The sequence below is a fragment of the Leptonychotes weddellii genome, chromosome 6, assembly GCF_054177405.1.
Source record: "Leptonychotes weddellii isolate Sample4059 chromosome 6, ASM5417740v2, whole genome shotgun sequence".
NCBI lineage: Eukaryota > Metazoa > Chordata > Mammalia > Carnivora > Phocidae > Leptonychotes > Leptonychotes weddellii.
Window position 1 is genome coordinate 90106414 of NC_138374.1, and position 14999 is coordinate 90121412.

The 14999-nt window shown below is 39.1% G+C and overlaps 1 protein-coding gene across 4 annotated transcripts in view; it reads left to right on the forward strand.

The window, feature by feature from the left end:
• Window positions 1-8522: 8522 nt before the first annotated feature.
• The window catches only part of SUCO (SUN domain containing ossification factor), an 85149-nt gene continuing 78672 nt past the window's right edge, over window positions 8523-14999 (forward strand). For all 4 annotated transcript variants that reach the window (XM_081824616.1, XM_081824618.1, XM_081824617.1 and 1 more), the window contains exon 1: window positions 8523-8821. In XM_081824616.1, the coding sequence (XP_081680742.1) occupies window positions 8760-8821 (62 nt within the window). In that variant the 5' untranslated portion in view covers window positions 8523-8759. The remainder of the gene's footprint in view (window positions 8822-14999) is intronic.

Sequence of the window (14999 nt, forward strand, 5' to 3'; positions counted from 1 at the left end):
ATTAGTCCTTTGCCTTTTTGCCTACTTTCTGGGCAATTTCTTTAATTTTATCTTCCAGTTTTTCTCTTGAGTTTTTTAATTTGTTTTTGCATCTTTACTTTATAAAAGACCTTTGTTGTTGTTGTTGTTTTTGACTGGTTCCTTTTTTATAGTCTCCTGTTCCTGTCTTATGGTGGCAGTGTCTGGCACTGTTAGAATTTCTTTTTTTAAGGTTTCTTCTCACTGCATATTCTTTTTCTTCTACTCCAAGTTTATATTTCCGTGTTTGTTTTAGATTTTTTTTTTTTCGGCTGGCAATCATTTTCTTTTTGGCTGGTAATCATTAGTTGTCTGTTCCTTTTAAGAATGGGGCACTAAAAAGCTTATTGGATACTCTGAGCACATGGCTGGACTTGACTATGATCTTTCCATGGCGTGAATTGGTTGAGAAAACTCAGGTGTCAGTATCTTTTAGGTCCCTCTTAGAATAATCACATTCTCCAGAGAAGACTCCTCTAATCTTCTGCCTGGAGAGGGAGAGACTGGCTGCCAAAACCGGAAAAGGGCTGGGGTTTCAGAATCAAGTGTGTGTTCATTCCATCCTCAAATTGCTATTATACAATTTTTAAAAAATATAGAAAAGTTGAAGGGATAGTACAATGGCCACCTGTATCTCCTCCACCTAGATTTGACAATGGCTAACAGTTGGCCACATTTCTTCTTGCTCTCCCCCTCTCTCTGAACCTTTGAAGGTAAGATGCTGTTATCGTGACATTTCACTCAAATATTTCAGCATAAATTTCCTCAAAATAACGACATTTTCTATATAACTGCAATGGCATTATTATATCTAATAAAAATAACAATAATTTATCATTTAGTGATCAGTCCTTATTCAAATTTCCCCAACCACATATTCTTATTTTTTTGCAGGTATTCCTGCCTTAAATTATGCTAGGTGTTCCTCCATCCAGGGGATTGATCCCCAGTCAATCCTCTCCTGATAATAAATCCAGTCTTTTGCTAGAGGTAGGAGAAGAGTAGTCATCTAGCCATGTAGAGGGGAGGAAGGTCTCTATTTCTTAATTTGCAACCCTTTCCCCACTATCGCCACCACCAAACACGTATACCTTTAACGTCACTTCCAGGAGTGCTTGGTGTCATTTCCTGAATGAGCTGTTTGGGGATTCTGTATCACAAACTGGGTCATTTTTTGCCATTTCCTATTGCTAAATTAGGATTTAGTTTTCTCATGTCTGCTGTGTTGAGGATGGTTATATTATTTATTTTTCAAGCCAGAACACATTTGAAAGTAAAATTCTCTCTCTCTCCCACTGGCTCTCTCTCTCTCAAATAAATACATCTTTTTTTTTTAAAAAAAAAAAGAAAGTAAAAGTTGATACTATTATTAATTATGCCAGGACTGTTAACAGGGGTAAACCGGACTGTCTTTGGAAGACGAGCAAATGGTTACTTTAGGATGTCATTTTCTACCTATCTGCTTTCCAACTTCAAAGTTGTGTTCTAGTCCCTTCATCTGCTTGCCCCATTCTTGTGCCTTTATCTGCAAACAAACAAACCCTTTCCTGTTGTCTTATGGGGTTTTGTAAGTAGAAGTAATGGTATATTTTCACTTGCATTATCTCTATCCAAGTTAATTATCTTGAACTCTCTTCGATCACTTTGTACTTGCACCACATTTTGTTATTTTAATGTTCTTCAATGCCTTGACTGCTCTTTAAAATCATCACATGACTTAAAGTGAGGTGTTTTATATGAGTTTAATAAATATATATTTATTTTATTTGATTAGAGCTCACCATCACTGTTTATTTCATACATAGAATACCAAGTAAGTGTCAAGCAGACCAAAAATAGAAAGCATATGATTGTTAAGGTAGTTTTTAGTTAGACTCTAGGATTTATTGTTCTTTATACCTGAAATAACTTCTCCTCACATTTCTGTGAAAATCCTAGTCATCTGTTAAGGTCCACCTCAAATCTGCCTTCTCCTTGAAGTCTCCCCTGATAATTTCCTCAGAAGAAAGAAAAAAGGAATTTTCTTTTCCTCTAAAATCGTGTGACACCCACAATTTATGTTATATTATATACACAGGCATGCGTGTACACACACATATATATCAGTGAAACAAGAGTACCTGAAAAATACTTCCCCTTACTGAGAAACACTCTGATATTTTTTAAATTATAATCTTTTACTTTTTAAAAAGTACTGATGGACTACCAAAACATTGATTTCTTTACTCTCTAATGAACTGTGACCCACGATTTAAAAAACGTTGCCTGGGGGGTGCCTGGGTGGCTCAGTCGGTTCAAGAGCCAACTCTGGATTTTGGCTCAGGTCATGATCCCAGGGTCCTGGAATTGAGCCTCAGAGCAGGCTCTGTGCTCAAGGGGGAGTCTGCTTGAGGATTCTCTCTCTTTCTCTCTCCCTCTCCCTCTGCTCCTTCCCCCCCCACTCACTCTCTCTCTCTCAAATAAATAAACCAATCTTTAAAAAGACATTGCCCTAGTGCAGTGCTTCTTAACCTTGTGATCCATGTATACAACTCACTGGTCCATGAACTTGGGTGGAAAAATAATTACATCTTTATTTTCACAACCTTTTACTGAAATTTAAAATTACCTCTTATGGGCGCCTGGGTGGCTCAGTCGTTGAGCATCTGCCTTCGGCTCAGGTCATGATCCCAGGATCCTGGGATCGAGACCCACATCGGGCTCCCTGCTCAGTGGGAAGCCTGCTTCTCCCTCTCCCGCTCCCCCTGCTTGTGTTCCTGCTCTTGCTATCTCTCTCTGTCAAATAAATAAATAAAATCTTTAAAAAAAAAAATTACCTCTTATGAATATAAGATAACTAATCTTAACAGTATTAACAATATCTATAACTTTGTCACTAATAAAAACTGAGATTTTTATTAGGATATAGGATTCTTGAAATATCTTTTATACTCATCAATGCTTTGGAATTATTGAAGTTACCTGACCTGCTGCTAAGTCTTGTTATTTAAAGCATTAAAAAAATACATATGTTACTATATCACAAATTTGCTTTGTAATATTTTGATGATTGTATTTCACTATAGTTGTGTTTCACTATTGTTTCCTTTGTAATCTATTATTTTACTTTATACCTTTATAAACATTCTGAGAAAGGATCAATGGGCAGCATCAGATCATCAAAGGGGTACAGTCTGGAAGAAGGTTAAGAAACCTGCCAAGATGCTGTGAGTTTCCTGGAACCAAACAGCTGTTGCAGTGCCTTTCATATAAGAAAGGCTCAACAAATATTTGTTGAACACATTATTTCTCCAGGTTACTCAGGAGTAATTTAAATCTGAAAAATTCTAGCTAAAGTCAAACAGTGTTATGCTAAAAAAGCTAATTTGGCTATTTGTAGTGGAAGAGATAGTTGGCAGGGTTAGTTAATTGCATAAAACCTTCACATCCTAGGGGCTTGCTACTCCCAGGAATTTAAATTATAGGGCAGATTGTAATTCAGTATGAGTAGATACATGAAGTAATAGCTAAGTTAAAACATACTTCTTGGGCCCCTGTAATAAAAAAAAAATCCATTGGGTTTTATATATACAACACATGACCTCTTGCATAAGGAATTCATACACTGTGTGGAGAGACAGAACATCATGAGGACAGAGAACGCAGGTGTTTCAGGAGATGGCAAGCAGTATAGTTTGGTGAGGAGGTTGAGTCATGAAAGGAAATAGTGGGGACTAAGTCTTGAAACCTCAACTGGGTTGGATTATGGAAAGCTTCAAATGCCGGCCCAAGGAGGCAAGACTTTATTCAACAAGAATTTAAGTCCTTTTGGAGATTTTTCCATCAAAACAAGGATATGATGTAGGTAATGTTTTAGGAAGCTTCATTTGAGACCACGATTCAGCAGGTGCTGAAGGGCGCAGCAGTTAGAACGCCTAACATGTTGTCTTCAGTTGCTGCTTTTCTCTTCCTATTTGGAATCTTGTCTTTGTAAGCGCTTGCTAGATACTTGTACCAGATCCTCAAATTCAATACTATACCTCCAACCAAAACTTCCCGGCGAACCTGCAACTCCTGACTTTCTTATTCATGTAATGACCACACTCTGTCCTCGAGACCATCTTTAATTTCTTCCTATCACCCACTTACTGAGTTATCCTTCCTCTGGCTGATTCCATTAATAGCTTATTAAACTCATGTATCCTCAAAATAGACATATATGATAGAAGATTAAATTTGGGATCATAAAGTAGAACATTTTTTAAAGGGAGATGTTATACTTTGTTGCTTGCAGTATAAAAAGAAGTTAACAAGCCAACATCGCAGGTTTTGATTCTATCTGTTAAGGGACTGAGTTCTCAGGCTGTCCTAGAGAAGAAGTGTATTTTCTTATCATCAAGTTCTACCTTTACCTCCTGAAGTGGCCATATTATTAGTGCTCTGTTGAGGTAGATTTGACAATGTAGTTTAGGATCCCTATATATACGGATAATAAATAAAACAGGTTTAAGCTATTTTGTGCATATAGTTACACAAACTCAAAGAAGCAACAACAAATGGAGTGGGGACAAACAGGAAGCAAGTTCTGTTTGTACTATATGTACATGTAGTTAACATCTTAAGTGCTCATTGCCACATTCATCCTTCTTTTCATCTGGTTTAGTCCCCTTTATTGTCTATTTGTCTTTCTCAATTCCCTGACCTTTCTTTCACTGATTTCAAGGGAACTTTTGTCCTAACTGGCTTTTACCTTGGAAACATCTGATATCATTGAGCCTCAGCTGTTCCTCTTAAAGATACATAGTGTCTCAGCATTGAAAGAGGCAGATAACATTTTGATTCATTCAAAATATGTCAAGGCTTGCTTGTCAAATACCACCAACTTAAATCAGATATTTTTTTTTTCCTCTGGGGCTTCTTGAATATGATTTACATGTGAAAAAAGACAAAGATATGAGATGGCCAGAGGAGTTGGCTCCTTTTCTGAGATCTGCAGGTTCTTCCTCACTATCAGCAGAGTATCTAATCTTTTTTTTCTTTTTAAAGATTTTATTTATTTATTTGTCAGAAAGAGAGAGAGAGCGCACAAGCAGGGGGAGCAGCAGGCAGAGGGAGAAGCAGGCTCCCAGATGAGCAAGGAGCCCAACACAACCTCGATCCCTGGGATCATGACCTGAGCCGAAGGCAGATGCTTAACCGACTGAACCACCCAGGTATCTGATCTTTATCAGGGCAGAGACTTGAGCTGTCCAGTTTCTGGACAACATTTAGGAATGAAGAACTCATGTTCGTCAGGCAATTTAGTCCTTGGTGACTTCCAGAATAATCCTAGGTTCTGCAGTGCACATGTGTGGTCAGTGATTTATAGGTTTATAGGTTTTATTGAGTTAGGAGATTCTGTTATAGCAGAGTTTCCTCAAGCTTTGTACTTTTGACTTTTCAGGCCAAATAATTTTTTGTCTTGTGCATTGTAGGATGTAGCATCCCTGGTTTCTACCCACTAGACGTGGCACTTCCTCAGCTGTAACAACCAAAAATGTCTCCAAATATTGTCATTTTTTCCCCCCAAGGGGAAAAATTGCCCCTGGTTGAGAACCACTGTGATATAGTGAAGAGGTGGTGGATGGTAGTTTCTTAGCCCATGTCTTAAAGATTTTCTATATTCTTTCTTGCCATTCTTTGGCATATGTTATACTTTAAATATGGTTGCATTTACCTATGCTAAATTTATTTTGTAATTCAAACTAATTTTCTTGTTATATTTATCTATTGAGTAACAAACTTTCCTCCCTTATGTTTAACAACCATGTAGAAAAACATCCATTTTTGTAGAAAACAGAGAACTCCATGGAACTTCTCTTATTCTCACTATCTGAAGTCTTAAAACAAGGAAGAACTAACACAAATAGAAAGTCAGGTGAAGAAGCTAATTTAGGGGGAAGATGAGTCCTATTATATTCAGGGAAGATTTGAAGTGACGGTAGAATATCTAAATGTGTGTCAAGCAACTGCTTGAAGAGAGGTTGGGCTATAGACCTGGGAGTCGAAGGATAGTTATGAACTGAAATTATGAAGTACCCATTGAAAAATGAAAAAGCTCAGATGACTGAAGACTAAACCTTAACATGAAACTATGGAAATGAAGCTAGCAGAAAGAAAAAAAGGATATTTATTGATTGAAATAGTGAAAGCTAATGATTGAATAGGTGAATGACAACCTTGCCACAGGGGTATCAATAAAGCCCAATGGTAGGAAAAAGTCAGAAAGAAGGAAGAAACAAAAGAAGAGAGAAAGAAAGAAAGAAAGAAAGAAAGAAAAAGAAAAAGAGAGTGAGAAAGAAAAAGAGAGAGAAAGTAAAAGAGAAAGAAAAATTCTGTCTACCAGTTGTATATTTCAGAAGATCATTACAGGGACTTGTGGAAAAGTAGTGGGTGGGCTTGTGGTTTGGAGTGAGAAAGATAGGGAATAGAAAAGGTGCTTGGTAACTTGCCGGTCTTGAGATAAGCATGTATTCTAATCAGACTTCCTTGGCTATAATCCACTGAGGATCACCGGGGGAGCACCTGTTCCTTATCCTGAACAAAGTAATTCCTAGAATGAAAGGAAAAGTGTGCTCAACATGGTCAAGAATGTCAAATAATCCCCATCTTTCTATTGTCCCTACCTTCTTTTTAATTTTTGTAGCAATCATTTGCTACTGCTCTTGAATAGGACAAATGCTTGCCTACTGCAAGGATAAATGGAGATGAAAGGATTTTATTGTTATATACTAAGAGTGGTATCAGCAGATCATTGGAACTGTTACCTAATTATTGCCAGAAAAATTAGTTTCCATATCATCATTTATAGAACTTAAAAAATATATCCAGTTGACTTATATCAAGACTCTTAGAATGGGTCAAATCATTCAGGTCCCTGGGAATACAATTACCAATCAATTCAACTTAAAAGGTTCATAAGGAAATTTCGTTTCAAATTTAAGCATTTTACTAAGGTGTTTTATTTTTATCTCCCTACGGCCACATGGGCAATACGTGACCTATGCTCTAATACTATTTGCTTCAAACATTTTTTTTTCCCCCATTAAACAATATCCCATGTTCCACAGCACAGACAATTGGAGCCTCTATTCCCCCATTTGTCTGGCTGCTTTCTGGGGAAGAGAGTTTTGAATCTCCCGACAGTCAAGACAGAAAAAAAAGAAACCACTGAGTTATACTTTTATATTTCTTATCTAATAAAAGAAGCATCCCTCGGTAGAGACTAACTTAGTGTCAGGGTCTGAAACGAATATATCACCAGAGACAGAGGATATATTAGGCCAGAGGCCAAACCTCTTCTCTGAGCAGAAGCTAACGCCTCTTCCTCTATACTCTCGGCCGTCTAAGAGAGCTACAAGAGGAGCTTGGGAAGAGAAGCGGTCAAACATTTTGGCATTTCAGGCAGAAACCGCTTCCGAGAGATCTTTAGGGACCCCAGTGGCATAAAAATCTAGAGTGGGCACACTGCTCGTTACTAAAGATTGAGAACCACTTTTTTGCTCCGCACAGTAGCAATAGGCGTGTGTTCCGTGACCGCCTTCCTCGCTTTCGGTGAACTCCAGGACTTGAGGCTCCCTCAACGTGACCCAAGTTTTCCTTTCCTTCCCCTTTGCGGTGCACCCTAAGCACGAATCTATTAGAATGCAGACCAAACCCGGCAACCCCAACACAGGAATCAGGGGCGCTGAAAATCTCCCCGACACAGTGGAGAAGCAGCGAGAGACTTGCCGCTCCAACCAATCAGGTGAGAGGAAATCTTAGCACAACACCCCCCCCCCTTCCGCTTACCAATCAGCACCTAACTCGATGGGCCACGCCCATCGACACCGGGAAAACACCTTTTAAATTTTATTAGTTATAGCTTTTTTTCCCCACCGTCATTCTAGGCCATCCATCCCACGAACTGTGCTCAAAAGTGGAGAACTGAATATAACAATTCCAAAGCTGGTCATTCTGGCGGTGTGAAGCGAATCTATAGACCTCTTCCATCAAAACTGTGATTCTAGGAGGGCTAGGGAAAGGGAACGGAGCATTCCGGAGAACAAACTACAACTCCCAAGGGGCCTTGCGCGGACTCGGCGCGCCCTGGGCGAGGGGGCGGGCCATTGCAAAGAAGACCGCTGAGGGTCATGGGGCTCCCCTCCCACTTCCTGAACATGAGCCACTGACCCGGCGGACTTTGAGGTGGGCAGGGCTCTCGCGCTTTGTGTCCTCCCCGCTCCTCCGCCAGAGACGTCGGAGGGGGCGTGGCCCGCGCGGAGCCTGGTGGGGGCGCGAGCGCCGCGGGACGTGGGTGACGCGTCTTCTTCCAGCTCAGCGGAGTGTGAGGTGGCGCGGCCCCGCCGGCGATTGGCTGTAGAGAGAGGAGTACGCCGCGGCCGTTGGTCGCCGGCAGCACGGAGGGAGAGCCGGGCCGGGCGGGGGCGATATGGGGCGTCAGTGGCGGCGGCGGCGGCTGGAGGAGGCGGGAGCGAACGAGCCAGCGGCTGCGGCAGTCTCCGGAGTCTTCCTGTGAAGCGCCCCTGTCGGCGCCTCCGTGGGCCCCTCGGAGAGGGCGGCCAGTAAGCGAGCCGCTGAGGAGCCGCTCCCCCAGCGCCGCAGCCCTTAGGACTCTCGGTCCCATCCTCTCGCTCCTGCTCCAGCTCCTCCATCTTGGCCTCGGCAGTGGCGGCTGCCGGGAGGATGTGCCGCCTTCTGGCAGGGGGAAGAAGGAGGAGAAGATGAAGAAGTACCGCCGGGCCTTGGCCCTGGTCTCCTGCCTGTCTCTGTGCTCCCTGGTCTGGTGAGTCGCCGCGACAATACGGGAGTTTCCCAAGAGGGGAGAAGGGAGCAGCCCAGGTCACACCCCCAGATCATCTTGGCTTTCAGGGTGCGGGTCTCCCAGGCCTTTACGGAGCGACATACCGATTACTTCGCGCTGTCCCGCTGACTGGCCTGGCTGCGTTCTGTGCGGTTTCCACGGTGTGTTTTGGCATTTACAGAGACTAAGTGGGAGGGAAAGGTGCCTGAGTGGAAGGGACCACCTGAGTGCCTTTGTACTCAGTTACTTTGCCCCTTGGGGACGGTGGGGTGTTGGGGTAGTTCTCAGATAAATGCTAGGTAAGTTGCTCGGGTTTACTGCCAGCCACTCGCTTTCAGTGTGATAAGGGGATGTGATGTGTGCCCGAGGTGCGATTTTAAAAACGTGATTGTCACGAGGGTGAGAGTAATGTACAAGCAGTAGTTCTGGGCATGTCTTACTGTCTTTGGCCTCGAGTACACTTGGGGTTGCTGTTCTTGGAAACTTTGGGGGGCGTTATGAAGCACTTTTCAAGGGGTAGATGATGAAAAGCCGTTGGTTTAGTAGAGTGTCTTAGGTGTAGTGTGTACAGTAGGTTCTGGTGGTGTGGCTTGAATAATGTCCCTTAGTAATGGGAGGTTAAGTCCTGTATTTTGAAGGCGGGAAGAGTGCTTTGTTCATAAAGTTTATGGAGTTTCTGTTGATCCCTGGCACATTTGGGTATCTTTGAGGCGCAAAGAGACCTTGTCAGTAAAAGGATTGGTATCATTATACTGGGAAAAACCATTTTTTCCCTCCTAGGGAATTTCTTTAGAGATGTGTGACGTTAGCTGACTGAAAAGATGCTTCTTTAGTCAAAGCGATTTGCTCTTTATTAAAGTCTAGGTAAACTGAGTCTCTTGTTTATTTCCGGAAAACACCAACAATGTGTTCATTTTTTCTGTGCTTAATAGATTCCAAAGATATTGAAGTTGTGGAGTTGTTGCTTACATAAAATAATAAAAGAGAGGAAAAGGAAAACACTTGCCTAGCTGAGGAATTTTGATTGGAAGATTGATAGAAGTTTTGGAGAACAAGACATTTGGCCTTTTGACTTTAATTCCAAGCCCTTTTAGTAGGGCCGCTGTCACCCTTTCTACTTTTTAGTATCATGTTGGGTACAAAGAAGTGCATGTAGGAGATGAGTCCACTCACCCCATTTTAAATTTAAATTTGTAGGTGAGATACCAAAACCTTGTGTTCATTTCCACCTTTTCCTGGGGGCTGCTTGGTAATTTATAGGATACATATCATTTCTTTCTTCTTTCTCCTTGATCTTGCCCAACTTTAGATTATGTTATTCTTCACCAGCACTTTCTGAAATGGCTCATAGGGCAAAGAGGTTACACTTTTCATTCAAGTTTAAAATGTACCAGTATCTCTGATTTTTTTTTTTATTGAAATATATTTGACATTGTGTAAATGTCATTGTGGTATTGTGTAAATTTAAGATGTATAACATGTTGGCTTGATATATTTATGTATTGTAATATGATTGCCATTGTAGTGTTAGTTACCACTTTTATCATGTCACATAATTATCATTTCTTTTTTGTGGTTGGAATAATTATAACCTAGTCTCATAGAAAGTTTAGTGATTGTCATACAGTATCATTATCTATATGCACTATACTCCGTATCACTCCAGGACTTAGTTATCTAATGGATGAAAATTTGTACCCTTATACATGATTTTTTTTTTTTTAATTTTAAGTAGATGGTGGAGAGGAAATCAAACATTATGAGGTATTTCCTAAAATCACTTGTGAATTTAAATTAACCATGCTTCTATTATTCTGTGTAACTTCTGGCTGTCTTTTGCTTAGGCTAACTTCAATATGGTTTCTCAGCTTTATTCATTAGTAATAGTGAGAAGATCACGACCTGTTAGGAAAAAAAATCAGTCAGCCTAGTATTGAAAGTAGTAGTCATAAAGTTCTGTAAAGTTTGTTGACTCTCACAGTGAAGAATGGATGTTGAGGGTTTAAGTAAGGAGTGAAAAGTTTAAGAAACTTCAGCTTAAATAATTGGATTAGTATATTTTGAGATTGGTTTGGACTGCCAAATTTAGGGACATTTTAATTATTCTTTATTGAAGCCATTAAAGGGCATTGAAAAGAAGATATTTAGGTTTGAGATTTTCTTGGAAGGGTGATGATGAGATTGGAGAAGAGGAGTGGTACATGGTAGTGATTGGTGGAGGGTATGTTATGTCTTTGAGACACTCTTCCTTGGGGAATTGAAATATTGAAATTACTGCAGTTATTCAACTGGAGGTCTAGTCCTTGTTATAGTCTGGTCTGTATGTTATTTCCCAATATCTCCATTCTCCCTTTACCAATAATGGGTATGTTAAACCATTATAGGGTTAGATGTTTACAGAAGAGTAGTAAAGCTCCTTTTAGTAGCCATTTTTGTCTTCTTTGACATTTATAAATTGTCCCCAAATTTTGTGATCCATTTCTTTTTTAAGCTGTATCATTTTGTAATTTATGAATGCTGTGTGTTCATACTACAGTTCTGTAGTTTCTAAGGTTCTCCTCTCTCCTACCGATATTACTGAAATTTTTTTACCCCTTTTTTTATACTCTCACACTTCTATAGATCTTGATTATGTCTCCCCTCTCCGTTTGTCTTTTCAGCCTAGAGTCCTAACCTTAGATTGCTTTCACACAAAACCCATTCTTCCATCTTATTAGTCATTCTAGTTGCTATTTTTTACTTTCACATATTTTATGTGATTCTTTATCAAGTAGTACAGAGTATTTTAGGCATAAACATACTGTAGCTGCAGCACAGAGTGATAATGATTAATATTGTTCTCTATCTCTGTGTCTAGCTTGTGGTGTGTATTTTACACATTTTAGTACATTCAAATCTTCACAACCCTATGAGGTAAGTATTATTGTTAACCTTATTTTGCATTTTATAGTTAAAGAAGTAGGTAAATTAAATAATTTGGCAAGGTTAAGCAGCTATTAAGTTTAGGAGCTTGGATTTGAATCTAGGCAGCCTGATTCGTGGCAGAGGATCCTGACTGTTGTCAAAGGTCGGAAGACCTGTATTCTAGATATGGCTTCATCACTTACTAGGTATGTGTCCTTGGACATGGTATGTAATTTCTTTGAACCTTAATTCTTGTATCCTGGAAGTAGGAAAACTAATTGATTCACACCTCACTGGGTTGTTAGGAGAATGAAATGAGATAATACATATGACAGGTCTTTATAAAATAGTAAGGGTATATTATCTTTATATTTCACAAAATATAAATAGGGTATATAATCTATATATTTCATCATAAAATTATTCAACAAGGATTTTTCTCCTGCTTATTATGTATTATATGTTGTTATGGGCATTGAAAACCTAAAAATCGGGTGACCAGCTTATCCTGGTTTTGTCAGTGAAAGTCCCATGTCCCAGGAATCCCCTGGGGATTATTTCTTACTGCTCCTGCTAACAAGTTGCCAAAAATTTAGTGGCAGCATATATTTACTATCTTACAGTTCTGGGGTCAGAAGTCCAGAATAAGTCTTAATTGGGCTAAAGTCAGGATGTCAACAGAGCTGGCTCCTTCTTGAGTCTCTGAGGTAAAGAATCTGTTTCTTGACCTTTTCAGCTTCTAGGGCTACCTGCGTGAAGTCTGTGACTCCTTCCTCACATCATTCTAACCTCTAGCTTCAGTCTTCACATCGACTAAATGACTGATCCTTCTGCTTCTTTCTTACAAGAACTTTTGTGATTACATTGGGCCCACCAAGACAATCCAGGATTATAGCCCCATCTCAAAATCCCTAATTTAATCACATCTGCAAAGACTGTTTTAACATGTAACATATTCAGGGATTAGGACTCGGGCATCTCTGGAAGGCATCATGCAGCCTAATATACTACCCTCAGTCCTGGCAAACTGGGAAGATTGAGCAATCATCCTAAAGAGGAAAAAGATTTGGTCTGTGCTTTAAGCAGTGGATAATCAAAATTTTTTGAGTGTGTCCCCCCCTCAGTCAGTAAAACCATGTGTATGCACCTTTTAATATGTGCTTAATTGTTTATAAGTTATGTGCATGTGCCAATATGATATTAGTATAATAGTATACTAATTTACATAAATTAGATGTTTAAAAAAGATGAGAAAAATGAACAGTCTAATACTTTCTATTAATAGTACTTTTTTTCCCTCTCAAATAATAATTTCTGGTGAGAGCTTTGTGATTGACCAACTAGATTATTTTACATCATGATGTGATTGATGAATAGCTTGTACTAGTTAACAGTCTTAGCCCTGCAATTTTCTTGTTGACTTGTGCTTGTGTAGTTACTATCTTTGCAGTCTTCGCAGGAATTTTTTCAAAGCTAATTCTCCATGTTGTGAGAGTCAGTTTAGTTAAAACTAAATAATATAATCCCTAAGTCTACTTAATTGGGCACACATAAATGCCAGTGCCTCACAATGTGCTGGAAGTAAACACCATTTTGTGGGACTTCCACATTTTCCCACAGGTTTCTGACTACAGAGTCCCTGGGGTTATTGATGTGTGACCAGCTGACCTTCAGAACAAGTATAAATTCTTCTATTAAACTTAGTAAAGCTTAATTAATTAAAAAAAGACTATTTTGTAGAGCCATTTTATGTTTACAGCAAAACTGAAATTGAGTGGAAGTTATGGGGATTTCCTATATACTCTTTTCCCACCTTTGTACAGCCTCCTCACTAATCATCATCCCTTATCAGAGTGGTTTATTTCTTTAAGACTAAAAAAAAAATCTATTCTTCTTGCCCCAATAGGATCATCTTGGAGAAGCTCATATTTAGAGCTAATGAGAAAAACCTGACATTTAAACAGTTCTCATACATTTGACAAGTATAATAATCACAAAAAATAATTACAAAGATCTTTAGGAACACTAAGGGTAGAATTTGTATTCTAGGTATGGCTATCACTAGCTGTATGTTCTTGGACGAGTTATTTCTATGAGTCTCAGTACTCATCTGTATAAATGGTTTGCAGGATGGATAGTTCAAAATGGAAGAATTTTGTTTCAGGTAGAGGCAAGATTCCTAGAGTATATGTGGGGAGAGATGGGAAGGGAGGCTAGAGCCAGGTTTTGAAGGGACTTGATAATTATGCAAATGAACTCTGATTTTTTAACCTGGCTGAGAGTATGAGCCAGGGCAGTAGTTTAAGTAAGAGCATGAGGTCAGATTGATCTTTTAATTAGATCACTATGAGGATAGAATGGATTGGAAGGAACAGACTTTGGAGGCTGGAAACCCTAAAGTGGCAGTCACACTGGAGACACTTGATAGATATCTAAATCAAGGTGGGTCTGTTTTGTTTGCTTTTTTGTCCTTAGTAGTAATTTTTCTGAGTATGTTACCTAGTTTTCATTGACCTCAGAGGTAATATTTCTTGGCTTGTGATTTTATTTCTATAGCCCTTATGTCGCTTTTTCTTTGATATTTTGCTGGTTTCTTGCTCATTTGTCAATATGCATAAGTGAGCAGAAATATAAGAAACAAGAAAAATATATAAGCAGTTATATCATTTTTAAGATAATTGGAAATATCCTTGAAAATCCTAACTCTGTCTTTTGTCTTTTGTTTGGAGAAATGATTTTCTTTGTTGTGTTTCTGTAACTTTTTTTTAAGACCATAAATCTCTTTTCTGAATAAAATAATATTCAAAATAAAATAATAAAGTAATCCCTCTTCTTTAAATCATTTGATGATTTTTTTTTTTTTTTTTAATCATCTCTTGTCCTGGACATGCAGTTTTTAGCACGGTGACTCTAGGTAATGATACTGTGTTGTATATCTTCAAGTTGCTAGGAGTAGATCTTAAAAATTATTACAAGAAAAAAAAATATAGCTGTGTGGTGATGGATGTACTGAACATACCACAATAATATACAAATATTGAATTATTATTTTGTACGCCTGAAACAAACATAATATGCCAGATGTATCTCAATTTTTTATTTATTTATTTAATTAATTTATTTATTTTTAAAGATTTTATTTATTTGACAGAGAGAGACACAGTGACAGAGGGAACACAAGCAGGGGGAGTGAGAGAGGGAGAAGCAGGCTTCCCGCCGAGCAGGGAGCCCGATGCGAGGCTCGATCCCAGGACTC